Consider the following 24,566-nt stretch of genomic DNA (forward strand, 5'->3'; position numbering starts at 1 on the left):
TTAATGTATTAAATTAGAAAACTAATTATTATTATTTCCAAAAGAATTATTCAAATACAATATCCAATTGACATAAAAAATACCAAGGACTTCAAAAAAAATTAAATTTGTCAAATAATAAATAATCTTTGTTCTTTATTCTCCTGATTGACTCCAATGGACATCCAAGCTCTGCTCAGCTTAAATTACAACCTGAACCAAAATGCCCAATAGATTGCATCAGATCTACATTGCTTCAATAAATAAACAAAAGAACTATATGAAACCTGTTGCATCAGAAAAATACCTGCTCATTTCCAATCTGGAAGTGTTTGCTAACAGAAATATCCTTGGAATTAAGACAATAAAGTCTTGAACAAATCTAAATATAGAAAATCTGCAAATATAAAATAGTTCATTCAACTAATGGAAAATAAAAGCTTATTATAACTTTCAAAACATGAAACACACAACTGCATGCAAGAGTCCTAGAGTCCCATTCAAATCAGGTCAACCTATACTTGCGGATCAATACCTTTATACATAAAGCTTCCCATTTCGACCCAAACTTCCAATGCCACTTTCCCAAAATAGCTTTACTCAACCCTAATTCTTCTAAACACTAACGAATTTCACCTTCTCTTTTATTTTACATTACAGAATTGAATCTTTTCTAGTCCATCCATGGAGGCTAGAACTTTAAGCAGAGATAGGTAATGGTGGGCATTATTGTCAATACATTCTTTATAACAGTAGCTTTGATACCAAGGAAAGATGCTTGCACTTCCAACCTACTCTTTCAAAACTTACTGATAAAGGTTGCCATGTAGAAACTAAATAAGCATCAGCACCAATTGGGAGGCCAAGAAACATCCAAGAGTCACAGCCCCAACTACATGGGACCGGCTATATGAATCCTATTCCATCTTTCCACTCTATTCAGTACCATATCCATTGCTAAATTCTGGGCCATTAAACCATTTCCTACTACATCAAACCTTGTCCTCTTTGGTCTGCCTTTGCTCTTCTAGAATCATAAACTTGTAATAGATCATTCTTCTACTCATGCTGTATATGGAGTCATCTAGACATGACCAAACCATCTTGTCCTATGTTTCCTCATTTTATCACCTATTGAAGCTACTCTTAGGCTCCTTTAAATATGTTTATTTTGATTCTGTCATTTCTAGTTCATTAAGAAACAATGAAGGAATTTTTATTTACAACTTTTCATTAAATGCCTAAAATTATAGCCAAATGGGAGATAACAATAGCAACTTGCCCCTTTCCCTGAAAGAAGAGCAATGTAACTATAAAAAAATGCCATCAAACTCTTAGAACCAAACAAGGTATGACAACAAACCATTGGCAACAAGCTGAAATATAACAGATGATGAAAGAAATTAGACAGCTTGCCTTAATTGTAACATAAAGATCACCGCGTTGATTGCCTTCAGGATCTGATCCACCACTTCTATATACTTTCATAGTTTCGCTATCATCAACTCTTATAAACAACAATGAACGAAAAAAGGTAAAAGAAAAACTAGCTATTAACTTAAAATAAAATCTTAGTTACATAAGCATAGAAAATAAGAAATTGGGAAGTCTTAGTATATCCAATACTTACAGAGCCCATACTGAGGATCAAGCTTTGCTAAATTAGCATATCCCATAGTCTGCAAGAAATTGGAAAGTCTTAGTATTGATGAAACAACAATAGAAAATAGAACAGTAGTAGCAAAACAGAAAATAGAATTCTGTTATCATTATGGTATTGAATCATCCCAACAAAACTTGCTCTCCCTACTCCTCTAACTAAGCTACTGAGAAGTGTGTAATTTATTAAAGAGTTCAAATCCAATGATCATGATTTTGAAACCATACCAAGGAGGAAATTCTAAAAGCAACCACAGATAAAAATGAGAAAGCACAGAGCATACACCTCAATTGCACTCAAATTCAACAAAACCAAAATAGAAATATTGGAATTCCAGAATTTTAATGTTTATCTTATCTTTTTAATTGCCTATGATTTCTTGCCATCTCTCTTTATTTTGTACCACAATTATATATATATATATATATATGTATGTATATATATATGTATATATATATATGTATATATATAGAGAGAGAGAGAGTGAGAGAGAGAGTGAGAGAGAGAGATCTTAGCTTGAAACTGTAAAGAAATATTGGAATTCCAGAAATTCCAATAAAGTTTTAAACCTTGGAACACCCTTTCTTGACAGCCAGCCTGTGTGTATAGAGAATGATAGACAAATGTTCAGTAGCTGCAAAGTCGGAATGGTATATACCTGCTGATAAAATGATGTGTGAAGTGCTGCCCAAGTTCAACTGCAAAATCTTCCACAGAAAGAACTTCCATGCATTCCTTTGCTTTGACATATACCTGCATATTGATCCAATTTAATTAAGATAACTTTCATGAATTCTCTCCATATATTTGTCATAAACATCTAATACTTTGCTGATTGGGGAATAACATTCTAAGCAACAAACAACAACATGCCACCAATTGTGTGTGTACTTGAAAATAAGTTTCATTTACTTGTCTCAAACTATGATGCTAAACGAAACTAACAATGGAATTTTTTACAATCTCTTTTTTTTTATGAAAATAAGTTTCATAAGTTTCCATGGATTCCACTGCTTCCTTGAAACGACCTTCATATTGATAAATGTGGCATAACGTATGCACAGAAATCCACAAAATCTGTAGAAGCCACACGGACAAAGAACTAAAATGGTCCTCAATACAGTACAAGGAGAATCCTCTAATCCCAATCAATAAATTTACCACTAAAGTCCAATAGTCTATTCATAACTAAAGTGATAATAAGGACAAAATGAGCTTAGACAATCATATCATGTTGGGATCATCAAGGACTTAGTTATCAAATGGAGTAAAAAAATTGAAAAAAAAAAAGTTTGCATCAGGTACCTTGATCTAGACAAATTGTTAATTAAGCGCATATCAACTGAAGAAAATGAAAGCAAGAAGCACGGACATAATGTGTTAAGAATCACACATTTGTTTGCTAAACTTGGCTCAATACTGAAAATAACTCATGGTTCTTGCAAAACCATGAATGGTGATATAGATAAGTCATGGAAGACCATGGTAACATATTTTATCCTTGCTGTTCCAGTCTCAAAGAACCAATTGACAGACATCTTGGTCTTGACAAATAAAACAAGAAAAGTGACCACAGAGGATTTGGTTTTCTTGTGGAGATTCAGGGCTGGGATGACTGCTGGAGTGTTGAAGAAGATCCTCCATGCATCTCCTGATGTTTTCTCTGAAGATTTTGAGGTCAAGTTAATTGATAAGAGCTGTATTGTTGTAGTTTTCTGGACACCTTGTTTGGCTGAGGTGTTACTCAAGGTAATCAGTTCAGGGGGAGTTGGTTCTAGTGCTTTGATGGATATGATTTCAGAAGGACCAAGAGCAGCTGTTTATGAGGCTTACAAGAGACTCTGCAGGATGCGTTTATGAGAGTTGCATTTAGCTGACTCATTAGACAAGGCATTATCAGATGAGTACCCTCATGACTGGGTAGCTAATTCCAAATCAGAACCCCTGGGGATATGCTGGAATAACGAGTTTGTCATTAAATTGGATGATCTGTGAGAAGCTATTGATTTTCAATATTTTTAAAGCTTATCAGATATGATGCAAGGGTTCATTGGCCGACATGCCCGAAAATCATTCATTGCTTATATTCATTTGAGAGTAATCAGGTGCTCTCTATGCTGTCCAAGGTTGAATCGTTGCAATGACAACCCATAGTGTTGTAGTTTTTTGCCAAAAAATGTTAGCAATCAGAAAATCAGTAATTCTTGAGGCCAATGAAGAGGTTGGGTTTGTTGTGGAACTTCATATACATACCCAATTATCAAAAAGAAAAATTGATGAACTCAACTCCAAGCAATAAGATAAGGTGCATCTTGTCTAAGTGCAAAATACAGAAAATGGTTGCAGATAATCAGAACAATGTCAAAATAAAGTTAATGATGTAGCACAAAATTAAAAGAAACAAACAAAGGAAAAGAAAAATAAACAATGATGTTTCCCTTGCAATCATATCTCTGAGTGCCTTAAATGGCGGATTGCCAATTTGAACTGGGACAATGGGACGCCATTGGGTGGTTTGAAAACTCTCAGTCTCAAAAGAATTAAATCCCCAAACAAAATACAGACAATTCACTTAAACTTAAGATCGAACAGATGAGGGGTGATCCATTGAGCTTTTCAACTTCTGTTTTACTTTTTTTTTTTTTGGACATTGTTATGTTATGGGTAGAATGATTGAACTACCGGTTAACCATCAAACAAACAAGGTTTCTGGGAACAGATTCGTGAATGGTAAAAAGAAAACAAAACAAAAAGATCGTGAATAGTAAAACAACAGCCACACTAAAACAAAACAAAACAACCACCGGTTAACCACGGTAATGAAAAACAATGAACCATCAACAAAAAACAATGAAACAAATCTAACAAACTTACCGTTGAGAATGGAACCACGATAGTGAAGTTCTAGGCTCAGATTTGAGTATGTTTGTGATGAGAAAAGCTGAGATCGAAATAAGAATAAGAATAAGATTTATTCTGACGAGGGAAGCAACCTGGAAATGAAAAAAAAAAAAAAAAATCAAATTCAAAGGCAGACCTCTATCAAACTCTCGAACCCTTGAACTCTCAAAATCTGAAACTCTCGAAGAGGGCTCAGAACCAGTCTCCTCTTTGGGACTTTTGAAGTGACAATGAGATTTCTTCCCAACTTTCTTGCTCTAAATCGCCCAGAAAATCGCAAATACCTAGATTTTCTTGCTGAATAACTTCTGGGCGGGAGAAAAAATTTTTTGGTCAGACAGGAAGAGGAATTCGCGCGTGGGAGAACGAAATTTTTTCCTCCCTGCGGACCTGCGTTCCTCCACACCGGTCCAGGTTAAACCGGTTTAATTCCGGTTCCCATAAAAATCCGCCGAATGTACATTAATGACTGCCACGCCAGTTTTTAAAACCAATATATATATCCCTATAGCGGCGGTCACAAAGACCGACGGCTGTCGACTTTGACCATTTTTCATGTAGTGTTTCTTTATTTGGAAGCTCCTAGAGGTAATACAAGAGTGAAAGCTTCAGATTTTGACCCTTTGATTCAAAAGATTGGTAAAAATCTGGAAGGTTAAGGCTGGAGGTCCAAAATCCTCTCTTTAGAGAGCAAAATTATTCTTCTAAAGCATGTTCTTCAAAGCATGTTAATTCACAAACTGAGTGCTACTACCCCTCGTAACATTGTCATTGATGATGCACGATCTGATGCTCCCTGTTGGTAGATAGTTCGGATGCTAAATTGAGTAGGTCGCCTAATTGAGTTAAAAGAAAAAGATCAGAGTTGTCCAAAGTGGGTGGGGCGGTGATCAACCCTGTCAATGCGGTGTTGTAATCCCAGTAGGGAGTCGAAGACAATAACTCACTAGAGGAGGAGGTCACCCATCTTGCCATGCAGGTCGCCAACTGAATCTTGACTAGATCAGTGGAGACAGGTTGCCTCTTATGCCAACCTAACATCTTCCGATTTGTCTATAAGTCAGCCGAGATGGGGCTGAGGAGGTCACGACGGGTGCAAGATGTCCGAAATGCTCCTAAAGTCCGCTTGCATGGTACTGAGATGCATCATCTGACAGTTCTGTGATGCCACATATCAGGATATCACTAGAGGGCCAAATCACCCCTCATCAGTCATCAACCGCATTTGTCAAATTTTCTGAGCCTCCAAAGAAAATAGCCAAAAGTTGCAATGTGGTATCACTACCTCTCTTGAAATTGAATTTAAGGCTGTTCTCGATGGTTTCCAAAGCTTCCACTCACAAGGTTTTTTTACTTCTGAAACTAGAAAGTGACTGCTTGAACTTGGTGAAAATCATGAAAGGTTTGGAAAGATGCCCTTATTGGAAAATATCTTATATTTGCAGAAGAATATAAGCTTTGCTTGCCTTCATCCAACTATATATCCTATTCCCACACCCCTTGGTTAACAAGGGGATTTAGCTCGGAGACTAATTTCAATTTTTTTTTCTTCACTTAAGTCACTAATTCTCCAAGTGGGCTCCATCAAGTTCTCAACAAAGACTTTCACTGTATTCCTTCCGTTCGAAATCACTAATGTTATCTGTTATTTTGTTTGGGTGGGGTGTGCTAAGAGGAGTCTTCCCCTCTTTAGGATTGGAGCAAGGTGGTTCAAGTCCTCTCCTACGTCCTTTCACATTCTCGTTGACAATGCAATGAAAGGTGGTCTCCCCTCCACCTAGAGTCCTAGAGTAAGCTTTGGAGACAGTGACCTATATAAATTTTTAAAAATCCTATATTGCCCTTCTATGTCCTATCGCTGGTAACTGGTAGAAAAGGGGATCGCCTTTGAGAAAAATCCTTCTTTGGCTTGAAACTAGCCAATCTCGAGCCTACAGTTCTTGACCAATACCGAAAGAAATTCCGATCGACTTGCCAAAAGAAATCAAGTGCTCGACACGCTGATGTACCCCATTGTCCAGAAAGGGAGCAGTCTGAAGGAATCGCCCACTTATATTAACAATTGTTTTGTTTTGAAAAAGCAAAGTCACGTATATTAACAAATCTATACTACTATAAAAACTGAAAATAGCCCCCTAACATTTTTGAACTTTTTCTTTAACTAAAATATTCTTCTGAATTTGGTCCCTTTTTATTGTGAGAACCAAATTTGAAATTTGAATATTAATTATATTCCTCGTTAATTTTATTCCCTTTCATTAAGTTTCAAATTCATGCCGAAAGGTATTAATTCCCATTCTCTCTCTAATTGAATATTGCTTTTGATGACTCTTTGTTTCTATCATTAAATCCCTCCAATCAAGTCAATGCACAATGACTTTAGTAGTATAAAATTTATATCTTCAAAACTGATCACAAAACAAAACTGATTTCTTCATCCGACAAGTAAGTAGTTCAACCATTTTGGTCAAATAGGTTAAAATTTTTAAAAATAGAAAAATATAAATAATAAATATTTGGGCATATCTTAATAAAAATAATTATAACAAAGAAGAATTATTTTTATTATTAATGTAAATGAAACACAAAATTTAAAAGGGGTTTTACTGTTCAGTCCACCCCCAGAATTCCTAACTCCACCGTACAGGTGGGGTAGGTGCCAGCTCGGAATTGATGCCAATTCACAGGTGGTTATGGGTGTTATAGGTGGAGTTGTTTATAATTTCGAATTGTTGTGGGTCTGCAGTTCAAATCAGAATTTTGAGGTAGAACGCAGTCTAAAAATCCCAATTTAAAACCAATATGCAAATGAAATAGCTTTGTCTCTAGGTAATGGGTCAATGGTTAAACCTTTTAGGTCAAAATGGATCAATCCATGATGTCATAATTAAATAATAAATATTTAAGATAGAAACAAAAATAAGTGTGAAAATTAAATATAAATTTTAAACATGATAAAAAAGCAAAACCATTTTTCATCGAAGTGAAAGTGGCATATCAATGGTTCAATCGTCTAGGTCAAATGGGTTAACCCATGATGTTATGATTAAATAATAAAATTAAAAAATAGACAAAATATAAAAAAAATTGTAAAAGAATATGAGTATATCCCAAATATTATAAATTTATAATATTAATGTCTAAATGTCTAATGGTTAAATTAGCTAGATCAACAGGTTTTTTATATCAAGTCAATGGTGTCAAAATCTTGGTTATTGTTGAGTGACGGGTCAAGCAATCCAATTGGTTGATTTGACTAAAAGCTAAAAAACACCAATTAAAAACAATATTATAAAATATATTAATTGGAACCACACTTCCATCAAACGTATGATGTTATAAATTATTAAATAACAAAATAAAATATAAAAAAATTAATTATACCTTTAACATTATATATTCATCATATTAAATGACAAATGAAAATTATTGATATTGACTATAAAAAAAATTAAAATAAAAAAAAACACTCTAAAATATCTTTGCTACATGGTTTTTGATAATAAACATGAGATCATCATCGTTTGAAATTATCATGAAAGTTGGTTAATTTGGGTCAAGGGTATTCATTTGCATAGACTTAGGGGTTTAAAAGATGGTGAACTGTCCATTGGGTCGATTTAGTTGGGTTAATTTGGGTCAAGGGTATTCATTTGGATAGACTTCTTTAATTCAATATTGCATTGTAACTTATCTCTCTCCCCTTCAATATGCCAGTGATTGATGTTGTGTTTGAGTAGTGTTAGGTGAAGAGGTATTAATACAAGTGTGAGGCGTTATTAATTGAGGTATATATACTAGCAACCAATTCTTTTACTACCAAAATTTGATGCAACCTATGAAGAGATATCTCAAACATGAGGACGACAATACAATGAATCAAAATCTTTCTAAGGGCGTTATTTTCTCTTTGGCTGTCGTGAAGGAGTGGTCTCTATTTCGAGAGGGGGTGGTCTCTGTTTTGAAAAATATGAACTTGACTTAAACTTCAGATTGGCTTAGGAGCCTTAACTTGACTTAAACTTCAGATTGAAAAATACTCCTAAGTCACAATTACTTTGTCCTCATATATTTACGATATAATACAATATTTGCCTTGGCTTCACATTTTATTTTTTAACCTTAGAGGCCAAAATTCATTTATAAATTCTCGATCAGATCAAATCTAAGAAATACAATTAGCAAGAAAGGCTGAGTTTGGAAGGAATACAAATACAAATATGTAGAGTGCAAAACCTTGTATTTTGTATTATTTTGTATATATTTGTACTTTATATATTTGCATTTGTACTCCTAAACTCAATCAAAGTGAAAAATATAACACTAGAAACCAAACTAAACTTGTTGAGCACTAAAGAAGTAACTAAGGGCACTATATAATGTAAATGCTTGACGAGGATAGTGTTTGAATATTTTGATCTTTAAATCCAATCACTAGCTTCAGAATAATTTAATAAATTACAGCAAATAAATGGTTTAAAATCTAGGGTTAAAGACTTAAAAATACCTTGAGTTTTTGTTACATCGACTTAAATATACCCTGAGTTGTTTAAATAGACTTAAATATACGTACTTTCTAACATTATCTTAAGCTGTTTAGGCAAAATACAGTTTTACCCTTTCGTTAAAATGTCAAAGAGGGAAGGTATGCTTAAGGTAGGGGTGGCAACGAGACAAAATTTTCATGAATTTCTCGAGATTGGCTCGACTTGGTTTCGACTTGAATCAACCTCTAGTTTAAAGAACTTACTGAAGCAGTACCAAAGGTTGCACAGAGATGCATCAATTCCTTCTAATCTTCTAGATCAAATACCAATGGCCCTTCCATTCTTCTCAGACCATTCTTTTCTTTCTTTTTTTTTTCACACTATTCGTTTATGGGGCATTCTTCTTTTGGATTTTGAGTGGGGGGAAGTTAGTCAATGGAATTTTGGTTCCCATGACCAAGAAACTTATGTTCTTTTTTCAGATTTATGTGGGGATCAGGGACAAGTGATACCCATCTCCTAAGTGGGTAAATAACTTTCCCACATAGGTAGAAAATTGTCAACACTTGAATGAAACAAAAATGCCGCTTTTAATAATGGATTTTTATGGATAAAATGGCTGTTTCTTTATTTATATGGGAAATAAAGAACATGAATGAATGCACTTATCCGAATAAATCTTTCCTAAGAAACACTTACCCAATTAAGTATATTTACCCAGATAAATAATTTACTGAAAAATGAACGGGATTTCAAAATCTTTGCCTCCATTTAAAGGTTCGTAGAAACAAACCAAAAGAACCCAAGTGATGGACGTGCCGGTTGTGTCATAAAGAAAATAAAAAGCCTCAACCTCGTGTTTCTAAGGAAAACATCATAGTCCTTGTAAACTAGATAACGGGTTAATATTTTGTCCTTTTGGTGGTGAAGTGATGTGCATTATTAAATCACTTCATTGCTCGCCTCTAAGCGATACTTCAAAAGAAAAAAAAAAAAAAAAGAAAAGAAAAGAAAAACAAAACTGTTCTGATAAGATGCAGGTTTTCCAAGTATCAGCTTGCTTATCAGTTACAAACCTTAGACAACCTAGAACCTTAAACCACATCTTAATACACCTTTTGTTCCATCGTCCATTGTTTCAGCAAATTCGTTAAGCCTTCACATAAAATGCTTCCAAACCCAGACGAGACCTTCTTCCTAGTGGCCAGAGGTACCCAATTGGACAACCCAATATCAGACCCAAATCACCACTTTGTCTCTTGCCAATAATGCCTTATGCCTCCACCTCAATTACAATTCCAGTAGCACAACATGCCGGTCTAGGCAAGAAGGTTGATAGTGTAGTTTCTATGAGGGATTGTCATATTGTGTTTAGAGGTGTAAAACGGGCTGTGTTGAGTCAGCCCATGTGTGGCCCGTGCAAAGTGTGGATCGGGCTATTCAGGTCATGTCTCTTTCCCCTGTGATATTTTGGGGGTCGGTTCAAGTCTACGCAAGCCTGTGCCGTGCCATGGGTTGGGATGGTCCATGGGCCAACCTTAGGTATGGTCGGGCCATAGACCAAGTTAAAGGTATTTATTTAAAAAAATTGAAAGAAAATCTTAAAATTTTTATTGTACATGAATTTTGATGTATACAATTGTTTATATATATAATAATTAAATAAAATAGTATAATAAAATTAAAAATAATTATTTTATTTTATTAATATACTGTATCCTATATATTATTATATAATTATAATTATATAATATATATATATATATATATAAATGTATAAATATATTATATATATGAGTCGTGCTGCAGACCTGAAACCCCAAGCCCGGTATGGTCCATACAATCATCTAGGCCGCGGCACAGCCCGATTTACACCTCTAATTGTACTCTAGGCATTGGTGCTTTAGACTTCCCAATGGTTTCTACAAGAACCAGCAGTCCCTTCCTATGGACTTTCACAATCAGCATGTCAAGCACTTTTGGCTTTTGGCAAGTCAACCGGATTTTTTTATGATGCCAATCATTTTGTTTTTATTTTATTTTCATTTAAAAATTAAAAATAAAATAGTTAAAATTTAAAATCCTACTAAAAAAGATTCAAATATATTCAATCATGTTTTTGGAAGACCCAAATGGTTAAACTACTTACTTTCCACGTGAAAAAATAAGTTTTGTTTTGTGGGTCGGTTTTGAAGATGTAGGTTTTATACTACTGAAGTTATTGTGCATGGATTTGATTGGAGGAATTTAATGATAAAAACAAATATACATCAAATACAGGATTCTATTAGAGAGAATGGGAGCTAATAGCTTAAGGCTCGAATATGGGACTTTATGAAAGGGAATAAAATTAACCAAGAATTAGTATTCAAGTTCCAAATTTTGTTCTCACAATAGAAAGGGACCTAATGATGGATGATCTAGTAGCTCCTTGTTGGCAGACAGCTCGGGCATCAGACTGAATAGGTGGCCTGGTCGAGAAGTATTAATGTGACTCCCCCAACCCAATAACATTTTCTTTAAGAAGTTTGGGGGTGGAGGAATTATTAGCCCAACTTGGTTGTGGTAAATCAAAAGCACTTACATTCGAACAACTAGAAGAATAAACAAAAAAATATGAATTATAAAAGAAAGTTTAACAAAAAAAATATTGTCATACCTACTAAATTGCAGATAGGTGTTCCATATCAAGATAACAGCTACACTCGATCGATCAAAGGATTTCCTTCACAAAGGTTTCCATCGGTAACAAAACCCTTGAAACAGCAAATGTCCATTGTCATACCTGTAATACCGACGTCACCACCTATGCCGCACGGTTGCAACTGGGATGCATAGTATAGGCTCTAATACCATTTGTTATATGCCTTAGTAGAACTCACCCCTAAAATCTAACTGTTAGAGGAAGGGGACTCAAACACATATATACCCCACAACAGCATTCCATACTATCCATGTGGGGTACCTCACATTAGCATCACATACTACCAACATGGGACAAATAGATCATAACACTTGTGAAAGCAAAAAAGCAATGAGAAGGAAAGAGAAATGACTGATGCATGAAACAAAAAGACCGCTGATTACTTGCTCTTTACTTCTATGATTCCTATTTTGAATTTCTCCTGAAGCCATGTGCGAGGGTGAACAAAACCAAGATCCATAAAAGATTCGAAGCTCCTTCTCAACCATGATCAAAAGAAGGCAAATAAAACCTGAAGCTTTAAATTGCAGAATAGAGAAACCTTAATCCAATGGCAAGCTTAAATTGACCCAACCGACCCTAATCCTTTTTACCCAATCGGTACCCTCGACCCAATCTCACTCTGACCCTAAGGGATCACTCGACCCATATTGACCCACCACCGGAATGGGTGGATATGGGTTAGTTTTCAGGTGGGTGGGTCAAAATTGTCAGCCTTACATCTAACGAATGCCACAACGTATTGCAGGAGCCTGATTTATACCTTTTCTGATATTTTGCTTTTGTCCATCACCTTGGAATAAAGCAGCACATGTATTATTATTGGCCAAGTATTCTTTCGTGTTGGATTTATGACGTGGTCAAGAACTCAATTGGTGCCAAGGAGATGTAAGTTGATGGATTAGTGAAATGGACTTATTAGCCTGAGGACTTCTAAAAAATGTTTTATCTGAATAGCTTGTTCTTCTTGGTGGATAGAAAGTTAGAAACCAATATGACATTCAGCCCTAAAGAAGCTCGCAACCTAATTAATGAATGTCATTCAGTTTGGCCACCCCAAGTGTCACCGGACGGTCCATAAGCAGGCACTTCAAGAGGGCTGAAAAATCAGCTACAGGAAACTCTATTTTTAAAGAGGCGTTTCAGATTTCAAAACAAGACTAACATTTCATAGACGCAGAGAAAAATCAGTCCATCCAAACAACCATATTGCAAGTTACAAAAATATATTGCCATCCATGGGATATAAGAATATTCTATTTACAATCAACCACACCACTCTTCCTTGCTTGCTATGTCAAGATTCTCCATTTGATCATCAAGAGAAGTAAGACAGCAAATAAGGGAGAAAAGGTTGGCATCATCTGGTTCTTTTGTAGGGGCCAGTCATGATCATCTCATCTTCCCTCCTCCGCTTCATGTTCCCACTGAAATAGCTATATGCAAATTGGCCGCTTGAAATGGTGTGCACAAAACTAGGTGGCCTCCCCTGCGAGTCTGAAAATGGACAAACAAAAATTACTTTCTTAAATTGGAATAATTCGGGAATGAAACATAAACATTCTCTGCCCAGTTGCTATTAAGCTGGCCAAACAATCGTTGCTCAATGCCTTCAATCACAAATTTGGGATTATAGGCATTTGATATTGCATTCTATTCAGTGCCATTAATTTGGAATATCTTGGGAATAAAAACATAAACATTTCCTGCCCACTTGCTGTTAAGCTGGTCAAACAATCACTGCTGAATGCCTTTAATCACAAATTTGGCATTATAGGTGATGAAGGGTGATTTGGCCCGACCTAGCAAAAAAGGGACACGTGGACACAATCTGACTAAGAGATAACAGTTCAGCCTGGTAATCCTAGTTCGCAACAATTAAGCTCGGGTATTCAATTATCTCGGCACAAGGTCACCTCGGCACAGGGTCACCTCGGCATTCAATCTAGTTTGGAACTAAAAGACTAAAGTATCAACTCGGGGTTACCGACCCGAACCACCACATAACAATCCCAAAAGTCTCTCCAACAGACTCCGAACCTCATGGGATCATGCCGCATAACGGCAGGCCTAATCTTCTCCCCGCCCGGATCGAGCGGAATTGATCATCTTTATTAATTGATGTGTTATCCCCCAATTAAAGCGGAAACAGATCCCATCAGGGCGAAGATCCCGAAACTGATCCGCAAAACCCGCGAGGGCTCAACTATATAAAGGCACCAACCCCAATGACACAAGGTACGTGTGATTTTTCCTCTCAAAGCTTTCAGCTCGCATCACCATTTACTGACTTAAGCATCGAAACGACCTCGTCGGGTTAGCCACCCTAGTTTCTCTAATCCGCTGTTTTACAGATTCATCTAGCTCGCTGCTCGACTGGAAGCCAGATCATCCTCCAGCAGGGAGTAGTCAGATCGCGCTACATCAGTTGGCGTCGTTTGTGGGAAATCGATCGAAAAGCCATCTTCTTTACAATCATCAACCTTTTCCTGAATCAATGGCATCTTCTAGTCACGCCAGACAAAGCACCACGCAAGTGAACACCCCACTCCCCCCAGTGGTAGGCACAACCTTTTATGAGCCTTCTATGGTTCCCCCCGGAGTTGGATAGTCCCAGTTTAACGACCTGGTGCTGTGTGTGCGGGGCCATCCATGTCCAAATGCAGCAGGTTCAGCAGTACCAACAATACCTCTTCTACCAACAGTACCAGCAACAGTTCCCTCCACTGCCGCAAAACCATCAGCCGGTTCCACCTCGACACCCAGGGACCCAGCAGAATCAGAACCGACCTCGCGTGAACCAGGGCATCATTCGATCTCCCCACCGAGGCGAAGAGACTTCCCAAGTCCCAGTTCATCCCAGTAGATAGGTCTCACCCCGCGAGAGGAGAGACGGATAGATTACTCCACCTACTTTGCAAGGGAACCTCGGAAACAGGTCCGGGGACACTCAGCATAACAGGGCCAATCTTCCTCGACGTTTGCAGCAAGAAGACGGGTTGCTTGCAGGTAACCAGTTCGGGGTTCAGGGTGCGAATTCAAGGCAAGGCCTCTCCGTCCATGATAGCCAGCCCTAGAACCCCACGAGGAACCAGGAGCTACCTCGTGGCAGAACGGTACTGGAGCATACCGAAATCAACAGCACCAATGCCAAGCCGGTAAAGAAGTAGCAATGGAGGCGTCGCAAGGCACGCCGTACTTCAGCTCAGAACAGCCAGCCAGCGAGACCGAACCAACAAGGACAGGCTAAAGGTAAGGGGGAGGCAAGCTCGGTAGCTACAAAGGCCACTCCTCCCCTACTTTCCGGTTTGTCTCCCGAGCTCTTGGCGACCCCAGTGCCCAAAGATTTCAAGATGCCTCCCTTGGACAAGTATGATGAGTCTTTTGATCTTAATGATCATGTGGACTCCTTCCAGTCCTAGATGCACCTAGTTGGGGCTGACGAATCTTGTATGTGTGTGGCTTTCTCCACCACTTTTAAGGGAGTAGTTCGGACCTGGTACCGGAACCTCCCGCCGGGATCGATCAAGAGCTAGGCGTAGTTCACAAATTTGTTTACCACGCACTTTATCACCAGCAAGAAGTGTCCGAGGTCGCAGGAGAGCTTCCTCAACATGGTTCAAAGAGAAGGAGAGTCGATTAGAAGCTACATCAAGCGTTTCAACGACACCTGCTTGTAGATCCCCGACTTAGACCCAGTAGTAAGACTCACGACAGCTAAGAAAGGAATAAGTCACAGAGAGTTTAAATGGCATGTGGTGGCCAATAAACCAAAAGACATCACTGAATTCCTCAAGCTAGCTGACCAGTTCATCAGAACCGAAGAGGAAATGAACCAGAAGACTGGCAACCCGGTAGAAAAAAGAAAAAGAGATAGTGACAACATAGGTAGTGATGGGTACAAAAGACGATCTCCTTCGCGATCTCGCAAGTCAGGTCAGTGCTCCAGGACCCCACCTGTTGAAAGGACAAACTACACACCTCTCAACGCTAAGCGGGGAGAAATCCTAATGGCCATCAATGACTCCTCCTTTGTCAAGTGGCCTCCTAGGTTGAGGGGAGATCCTGCAACAAAACCGGAATGTCTACTGTCATTTCCACAGAGACCACGGGCACAACACGGAGAACTGCAAGAACCTCCGCGACGAGATCGGGGAGGTCATCCACCATAGGTACTTAAAAAATTTTGTACAGCGAGAAGAGAAAAGCCAGGTAGATCAGCAAGCAAACCGGCAGGGGGGACCAAAGAAGGAATGCCCCCGAGACCAGCAACAGGTAGAATGAGCAGCCGCCATGGCAGTTGCCTGAGGAGAGACCAATTTGTGGGGTAATCAATATGATTATTGGCGGGTCCATCATCGCAGGGTGTACTTCAGCAGCCGAACGAACCTCAGTCCGCGAACTAGAAAACGAAGAGGAGAACCCGCCAAAGCGACCTCGACTTGAAGAACCAATTTACTTCACAGAGGACAATGCGCGTGGGATCCAGTATCCTCACGACGCTCTAGTAATAAAACTGAGGCTCAACGACTTCGAAGTCAAGCGCATCCTGGTGGACTCGGGTAGCTCAGCAGACATCCTGGTGGATCCAGTATTCAATGACACCTTCGACAAACTGCAACTCCAGAAAAACAACTTAAAGCCGACAGACACTCCCTTGGTAGGCTTTAGCGGCGAGGAGGTCAGACCTCTCGAGCGAGTCTCAGTACCCGACAGACACTCCCTCTCCTTATAATGCCATAGTAGGTCGACCCATTATGCACGTCCTACGTGCGGTAGTATCCACCTACTATTTGGCATGAAGTTCCCAACGGACTATGGAGTAGGAGTTGTGCGAGGTGACCAGCTCGAATCTCGCAAGTGCTACGTAGCTGCCCTCAAAGGGAAAGTGAAGCTAGCGGCTGACATTAAGCTCGAGCGACCAGCAGAATATGCCGACGAGCGAGCTAACCCAACATAGAAGACGGTCCACATCCCGATCTCAACCAATGACCCGACCAAGACTCTCCAGGTCGGTGCTTCGACCAATGAGCCACTTTGCTCTTAGCCGGTAAGCTTATTACTAAAAAATTTAGATATATTTGCCTAGTCTGCGGTAGAGATGCCCGGAATAGATTCCTTAGTCAGGCCAGTTAGACAAAAAAAGCGTAACCTTGCCCCCAGAACACTGGAAGGTAGTCGATGAAGAGGTCGAGAAGCTCCTAGCAGCAGACTTCATCAGGGAAGTCCATTACCTGAGCTGGGTAGCTAACCCAGTTCTGTTAAAGAAGGCAAACGGCAAGTGGCGCATGTGCGTTGATCACACCGACCTGAATAGAGCCTACCCGAAAAATTGCTTCCCACTGCCCAAGATCAACCGCCTAGTGGATGCGACCTCAGGGCATGAGTTATTGAGCTTCCTCAACGCCTATTCCGGTTACAACCAGATTAGGATGGATCCCTCCGACGAAGAAAAAATTGCCTTTATATCTAAGCTCGAGTTGTATTGTTACATTGTCATGCCCTTCGGACTAAAAAATGCTAGGGCAACCTTTCAATGCCTTGTAAATAAAATTTTTGAGCCGTTAATCGGCAATAAAATTTTTGACATGGTCATAAAAACCCAAAATTCAAATTTTTTGCTAGATGATTTGCCAAGTGTTTTTCAAATTTTACGAAAATATAATATGAAATTAAATCCCAACAAGTGTGTCTTCGGGGTCACCTCGGGTAAATTTTTGGGCTATATAGTCAACTGACGTAGCATCGAAGCCAACCCGCAAAAAATAAAGACCATCTTAGATATGAGGCCACCCCGCAAACTAAAAGAGGTTCTGAGGCTGAACGGCAGGATAGCCGCCCTGAGCCGTTTTATGTCCAAGTTGGCAGATCGCTACCTACCCTTTTTTAAAGCCACAAAAAAAGAGTAAAGACTTCGAGTTGACTGCAGAATGTCAGCTCGCCTTCAATGAGCTGAAAAGATACTTAGTCAGCACCCCAGTTCTGACCCGACCCGAGGAAGGGAATGTATTAAAGTTGTACCTCTCCGCGAGTGAAGAGGTGGTCAGCTCGGTACTAATCAAAGAGGTAGATCGGGTCCAACGACCCATCTACTATGTTAGCAAAGTTTTGCAGGACGCAGAAACCAGGTACCCAGAGATCGAGAAACTAGCATACGCGCTAATCATAGCAGCTCCCAAGCTTCGTCCATACTTCCAAACCCACACCATCGTCGTCCTCACCAACAAGCCTCTAAGACAGATTCTGTTCAAGCCCGAGGTGTCTGGAAAATTGACAAAGTGGGCTATCAAACTAAGTGAGTACAACATCTGGTATAAACCTCAGATGGCAATCAAAGCCCAAGCCTTGGTCGATTTTGTGGTAGAATGTACATTTAGTACCGCAACTCCCAAGTTGACCGAGCTCAAACACACGATGGAAGCTTCAACCAGTGTTGGCACCGGTCTCGATCAGAACAGGTCCAACCTAGGACGAGGAGTCCTGGATTCTCCACATTGATGGCTTGTCCAACCAACAGGGAAGTAGTGCAAAAATAATTCTGTACGGCCCAAGCGAGGTGAAGCTGGAATACACACTCCAGTTTGGGTTCACGGCATCAAACAACGAAGCAGAGTACAAAGCATTGGTCGTCGGGCTCACCCTAGCAAGGGAAATGAAGGCAAAGCATCTCATCATATGCAGCGACTCTGAACTCATAGTCAACCAAGTCAATGGTGAGTATGAAGCCCCTGACCCCACCATGGCTGCTTGCTTGGCCAAAGATAGGAAGATCATGCGCGGCTTCATTTCCTACTTCATCAGATAGATCTCGAGGTCCGAGAACGCTGAGGCCGACACCTTGTCCCGATTAGCCAGCACAATTAGTAACACCATGCGGACCGTGTATATAGAAGACTTACCTCGGCCTAGCATTCTCGGGGGGCTAGGAGAGGTCGCTCTTGTAGCACAAGCAAAACTGAGCTGGATCGACCCACTCGTGAGTTACCTGCTTCACGAGACCCTCCTTGTAGAACGCAATGCGGCCCGAAGGGTAGAGCACCAGTCGGCTAAGTACGTCATTATAGACGGACAGCTGTATAGAAGGTCCTTCACGCTCCCCTACTTACGCTGCTTGCGACCCTCAGAGGCTGAGTACGTACTCCGCGACACCCATGAAGGCTTGTGCGGTGAACACTTGGGGGGCAGGGCTCTCGCACAAAAGGCGTTACGACAAGGCTACTACTGGCCCACAATGAAGGCAGATGCACTCGAGCTCGTCAAGAAGTGCGACAAATGTCAGAGGCACGCCAACATCCACCACTGACCTACTACCGATCTAAAATACCTCACTAGCCCATGGCCCTTCGCACAGTGGAGAATCGACATACTTAGCCCATTCCCGCTAGCGACAGGACAGAGGAAGTTTTTGGTCATAGCAGTAGACTATTTTACGAAGTGGGTAGAAGCTGAACCTCTAGCAACAATCACAACCCACAACATACAAAATTTCTTTTGAAAGAACATAGTATGTCACTTCAGGCTACCTCGGGTACTCATCTCCGATAACGGGAAGCAATTCGAGAACATTAAGTTTTAGAACTAGTGTGTCGAAATGGGAATTCAGCAAAATTTCACATCGGCGGCACACCCCTAGGCGAACGAGCAAGCGAAAATCACCAATAGATCCATACTTCACGGACTGAAAGCTCGCTTAGCTCGAGCCAAAGGGTTGTGGGTAGACGAACTACCCAGTGTACTCTCGGCCTACTAGACTACCATCAAGACTGCCAAGGTGAGACTCCTTTTAACCTCACGGCAAAGAAACGGTGATCCCAACAGAAATCGAGGTGCCTACACTACGCTTGGAGGCCTACGACGAAGAGGTGAATGATGACGAGCTCCGTACCAATCTAGACCTGGTGGAAGAGGTACGAGATCTGACATACATCTAGACTACAACCTACCAACAGAGAGTAGCTCGGTACTATAATGCCCGGGTCAGAAAGAGACATTTTCGCGTCGGCGACCTGGTTCTTCGAAAGGTTATGGCACCTGAGCCCGGCGTTGGTAAGCTTGAACCAAATTGGGAATGTCCGTACCGAGTAAGACGGGTATTCGGGGAAGGAACGTACGAGCTCGAGACTCTGGAAGGGAAGTAAGTACCTCAAGCGTGGAACATCGGCAACTTAAGAAGATACTACTTGTAATCACCGAACTGGAGAGAGGACTACGAGTCACTCCCAAAAACCCAAGGGCTATGATGCCGAGCTGACATAAGACCTTGGCACTACGATAAGTCCCAATCGCCTCTTTGGCATGGACGAATAAGTCCCAGTCGCCTCTTCGGCATGGACGAATAAGTCCCAGTCGCCTCTTCGGCATGGGCGGATAAGTCCCAATCGCCTCTTCAGCATGGGCGAACAAGTCCTAGTCGCCTGTTCGGCATAAGCAAACAAGTCCTAGTCGCCTCTTCGGCATAGGCAAACCAGTTCTCATGCCTGAGGCATAGACAGTTCAGGTACAAACCCTACTATGTCTAACCCACCTCGGCATATAACAACAAGTTGATCCCATTTGAAGTCAGGCCTGATGGCTTGGCACTGAGGGATAACCGACACCTAAGCGAGTAGCCTGTGTGCAGACAAGTTTGGGGCAACCAACACTTAGAAAAAAATCTAGTCCTATTTGGGGTTGGCACACAACAATGCGAAGTTATCCCTACCAGTAGTCCAGCTCGTTAGCTCGACAACCCGGGATAACCAACACTTAGATAAAATTTACTCCTATTTTTGGTATAATTCGCCAGTTCGGGAGTTATTTACACTTAAAAAGTTTCTTGCAAAGAGATAGCCAAAATACTTGTATCTTCATTAGTGTGAAGTTTTGAGCACAAAAAAAAAAAAGAGAAAGAAAAAAAATGAGAAGAAGAAAAAAGAGAAACTTTCACTATGAACCGAGCTTGGAGGCCCGAGGTATACATCATAAAGGACTAAGAAAAGAGCTATCTAGTCACTCCGTGGCTCCTCACCCTTGTTGGAGGCTTCAGTAGGAGGACCCGTCTCCATGCAGCTCTCGCCAGCACCAGTCTCCTCATCATCATCGGACAGGTCACCATTGCTTTCTGCTTCGAGTCTAGATCTTGGGCAGCTTCGACGACCATCTCCTCCATGACCCTCGAAGTAGTTATGGCATTGAGGTCGAGCTGGGGGAACTCACATCGGGTCAGCCACCTGCTAAGTTTAAGACCTTTGCGGTAACTCGCCGTCCCCACCTTGACCATCTCCTTCCGGTACGCCGCCGAAGACTTATACTCCTCGACGGCCTTGACCTTGGCCTCTTCCATTGCCTGAAGGAGTATCTCAGTTCGCTCCTTCACGTGAGCCTTGAGGTTCTCCACCTCCCTCTTCAGTACTGCCTCCCGCTTTGCAAGCTCCCTCTTCAAGGCCACCTCACGCTCTTTTAGCTCCTTATTCTCTGACATTAGCAACGTGATCAGTTCCTTCTTAGCTCGCGCATCCTTCTTCAGCTGGTTATTTTCATTGTGGGCTAAGTTCAGCTCAGCGTGGACCTTGAGGGAAGACTCCTCAGCTGCAAGGGCCCGCTTCAAGTTCACTTCGGACTGATAAGCCAAGGCGTGGGTGGTGGAATTCACCTACCAAGAGAAGAAAACAAGTGTCAACATATAAAAATCCAAGTACAAGACAGATCGAAGAAGACAAGTCCGAAAACTTACCTCTATGCAGTGAGTAGCCGCTAGGGCTCCAAGCTGGGCAACCGACAGTTCGACCCAGCTAGCAACCTCCTCATCTAACACTGCGCCTTTGCTCTTGAGAAGGTCGAATTTTGGAGTCAGAATGATCCGAGCTGCGTCATTGCTACTTGAAGAAGCGACAACTGCCGGGGCAAACTCCGAAGACATAGCCTCCTTGGGGGCGCAAGGCAGGGAGAGTGCCCGATTCCTCCTCGACTAGGTCTATCACTGGAGGCTGCTCGGCGGTTGATGGTTGCTCAAGCTTTGGAACGGCAGCTAGTGGTGACTCAACGTGAGCTCTTTTTGAAGCTCTCTTCTTTTTCCCCTTCTTCATACTCCTGAAGAGTTCGTTGGCAGGGATGTCCATGATAGCTGCAACAAAAATGAACAGTCAGAAACAGTACCGAAATAAAACAAAGGAAATACAACAAACAATGACCTACTAGAACTCAGACTGGCTTGCACGAGCTTCTCCTCGGTCACGAAGTCTTCAAACTTTAGGCCAAGCTCCGCCCAAAATCAGAGTGCCTTCCTCGTCTTCAGGTCCAACTTGACATTGGCGTCTAGAATGGCTGCCCTCCAATGGGTCGGGAAAGGTCACCCTTCAGTGTTGCGGACTAAAAAATAGCGCCTCTTCCAGGTCAGGACTTTGTTCGGGAGCTCATGCAAGAGTTTGAAGCCAAGACGAGGTGACAACTAATAAGTTCATCTGTGCTCAGGCAAAACACAAGACGAGTTCTTTTTTATGGAAAGTGATTGAGGGAGATTTGGCCCAACCCCTTGGCCACGCGCCACGTGGAAGCAACAGAGTGTGACCTGGCAGGAGCACCAGCTCGGCACAGCGGCATGCCCAACCTGAGCTCCCCCGAAAGGAACCCACACTTCCCAGGAGGAAGAGCCCGAGCTTTCCCTTGGAGACCCCGAGCCTAACAAGGAACACCGCAAAAGGCAAAAGCCCGAACTGGCCCACCTCGGGTCAGTTCGGGCCACACTTCTATTCGAACTCAAGGCCACCTCGCGAACCACCCTAGCACTTCGGCTCCAGGTCACGTGACTGGACAAACCGTACCTCACACCGTAGAAATCCGTACCCGGAGGCAGCGTGCTTGACTGATTAGGGGTCTGACACATGACAGCCGCACTTCAACGGCCACCTGCTACCACCATCTCAGTCGTTGGAGAGACGGCCCTGACAGGAAAGACAATGGCAGTTATGTCTGTCCCCGCAGAGGTGACGACACCCGATCTGGTAGAATTTGGGAGTGAGTGTACCTGGGTGGTTATAAAAAACCTTCTTCCCCCAAAGAATGGGGTATGTCATTTTGTGCTTTCTGGTCTTCAAATCTCTTGTTTTTCCTTGCCTCAAGAATATTAACTTGAGCTTCGGAGTATTCCCACCGAGTTCCTCCCCGGAAATCTCTAGTTCCTTCCTTGTTTCAGGTTCTTCAGCTCCATCAGAGGCAAGGCTACCGTCAGTTAAGATCGACCGGATCGCGCATCATCATTTGGCGCCATCTATGGGAACCATCTTCAAAAGGCCTCCCCTAACCTTTAGCTCTTTTCCTAAAGAAAGAAAACTTAGCGTTCATGACTTCTTCCAGCAGCGATAGGCGTAATGCCAACCTGAATGCCGCCGGGGAACACCCTCAGCCCCCCACTGTTTGCATCGGGCAGTTCACCATCCCTAGCCTAAATGTGCCACGAACAATGACGTCTGTGAACGACCTCCTCTACCCCTCCTTTGAGACAACTTTCGCTGAACCAACCGTTGTCCCTCTGGCAACCAACCAGAACCAACTCGATGATCCGATAGATGGCATGCGGGCCATACAAGCCCAAATGCAGCAACTTCAGCAACACCAACTTTACCAACAGCAGATGCTACATCATGTCTCCCAGTACCACTACCAACAGCAGTTCCCCCAACTGCCTCAGAGCCAGCCGCAGCTCCCACCCCGGCACCCCGCTACCAAGCAAGTCAAGCCCTCTCCTCAAGGCAGGCGCCCTCACCAGGGAGAGACTTCCCAAGCTCAGAGCCCCTCTAGAAGCCAGACCTCATCACCTGGCAGGAGAGAAAGACCGACTACCCCCGCCTTGCAACACGCCAGTGGATCAGGGACCTCCCGGCCTATCAAGTCAGCATCACCTCGGCACTCTCAAGTCGAAATCCCGCCCGTGGAAAACCAATTCAGCGCCTTAGCCGCAGACTACCCCCAGCAGTCCGAGCCCATTCAGCTCAGCAACACCAAGGCAATCAGCTTCAATACCGGGCCTTCCAAGCAGTAGAAGAGGCACCGACAAAGTTGCCGAACTACCACCCCCATCCTGCCCGAGCTCTCCGAGGTAAAGAAAAAGCAAGCTCGGACGAGGTAAAAGTTGCCCCTATTCTTTCAGTCCCTTCCCCCCTGTCATCAGAACTCCTCGTGGTTCCCATGCCCAAAGATTTCAAACTCCCTCCACTAGACAAGTATGATGGGTCATTTGATCCCAGTGACCATGTTGATGCCTTCCAGTCCCAGATGCACCTAGCGAGGGCCAGCGAGTCCTGCATGTGTGTGGCCTTCACTACCACCTTCAGAGGAGTGATCCGCACCTGGTATAGGAACCTGGCCCCCGGGTCGATAAGGAGATGGGCCCAGTTCATGCAAGTCTTCACCGCGCACTTCGCCCCCGAACTAAGGAGAGCCTCCTCGGCATGATCCAGAAGGAAGGGGAGCCCATCCAAAACTATATCAAGCGATTCAATGATGCGTGCTTACAGATACCACGCCTAGACCCCGCAGTACAGCTCGCGGCGGCCAAGATGGGAGTGACGCACAAGGAATTTAAATGGCACATAGTGGTCAACTAGCCCACAACCATTGCTGAGTTCCTCAAGCTCACGGACAAGTTCATGAGAATGAGGAGGAGATCAGTCAAAGAACCAGGGGCGGGTTTGAAAAAAGAAAGAGAGAAGGGGAACCCCCCAGCCAAGGGGATAGTCAGAAGAACAAGGATCCAGTTCGGGGGCCGATGCCAAGTCATCCGTTCCGAGCCCCCATAGCAGGTCGAGCAGACTACACGCCCTTAAACACGAATGGGAGCCCCCCGTATGTGAAGTGGCCA

At 42.1% G+C, this 24,566-nt stretch overlaps 1 protein-coding gene and 1 long non-coding RNA gene across 2 annotated transcripts; both read right to left on the reverse strand.

The window, feature by feature from the left end:
- On the reverse strand, positions 1-5,010 carry LOC148874703 (uncharacterized). Its single transcript, XR_016104991.1, has 7 exons — positions 4,677-5,010; positions 4,514-4,580; positions 2,298-2,392; positions 1,610-1,658; positions 1,396-1,486; positions 287-376; positions 1-192 (listed from the first exon to the last, which is right to left on the reverse strand). It is a non-coding gene; the product is annotated as an uncharacterized LOC148874703 (long non-coding RNA).
- Positions 5,011-20,557: 15,547 nt separating this feature from the next.
- Positions 20,558-21,629, reverse strand: LOC148874704 (uncharacterized). Its single transcript, XM_088962651.1, has 2 exons — positions 21,444-21,629; positions 20,558-21,362 (listed from the first exon to the last, which is right to left on the reverse strand). The coding sequence occupies exons 1-2, from the start codon at positions 21,627-21,629 to the stop codon at positions 20,712-20,714; spliced, it is 837 nt and encodes a 278-aa protein (XP_088818777.1). The 3' UTR covers positions 20,558-20,711.
- Positions 21,630-24,566: the final 2,937 nt, after the last annotated feature.

The sequence above is a fragment of the Nelumbo lutea genome, chromosome 1 (assembly GCF_056320005.1).
Source record: "Nelumbo lutea isolate HS-2025 chromosome 1, American lotus-T2T, whole genome shotgun sequence".
Lineage (NCBI taxonomy): Eukaryota > Viridiplantae > Streptophyta > Magnoliopsida > Proteales > Nelumbonaceae > Nelumbo > Nelumbo lutea.

Excerpts from the sequence above, each read along its gene's own strand:
- LOC148874704 (XM_088962651.1), bottom strand. The coding sequence starts at position 21,629 with ATGTCTTCGGAGTTTGCCCCGGCAGTTGTCGCTTCTTCAAGTAGCAAT. Across the intron at positions 21,363-21,443 it reads CGGCTACTCACTGCATAGAG|GTGAATTCCACCACCCACGC; the intron begins GTAAGTTTTCGG and ends TTCTCTTGGTAG.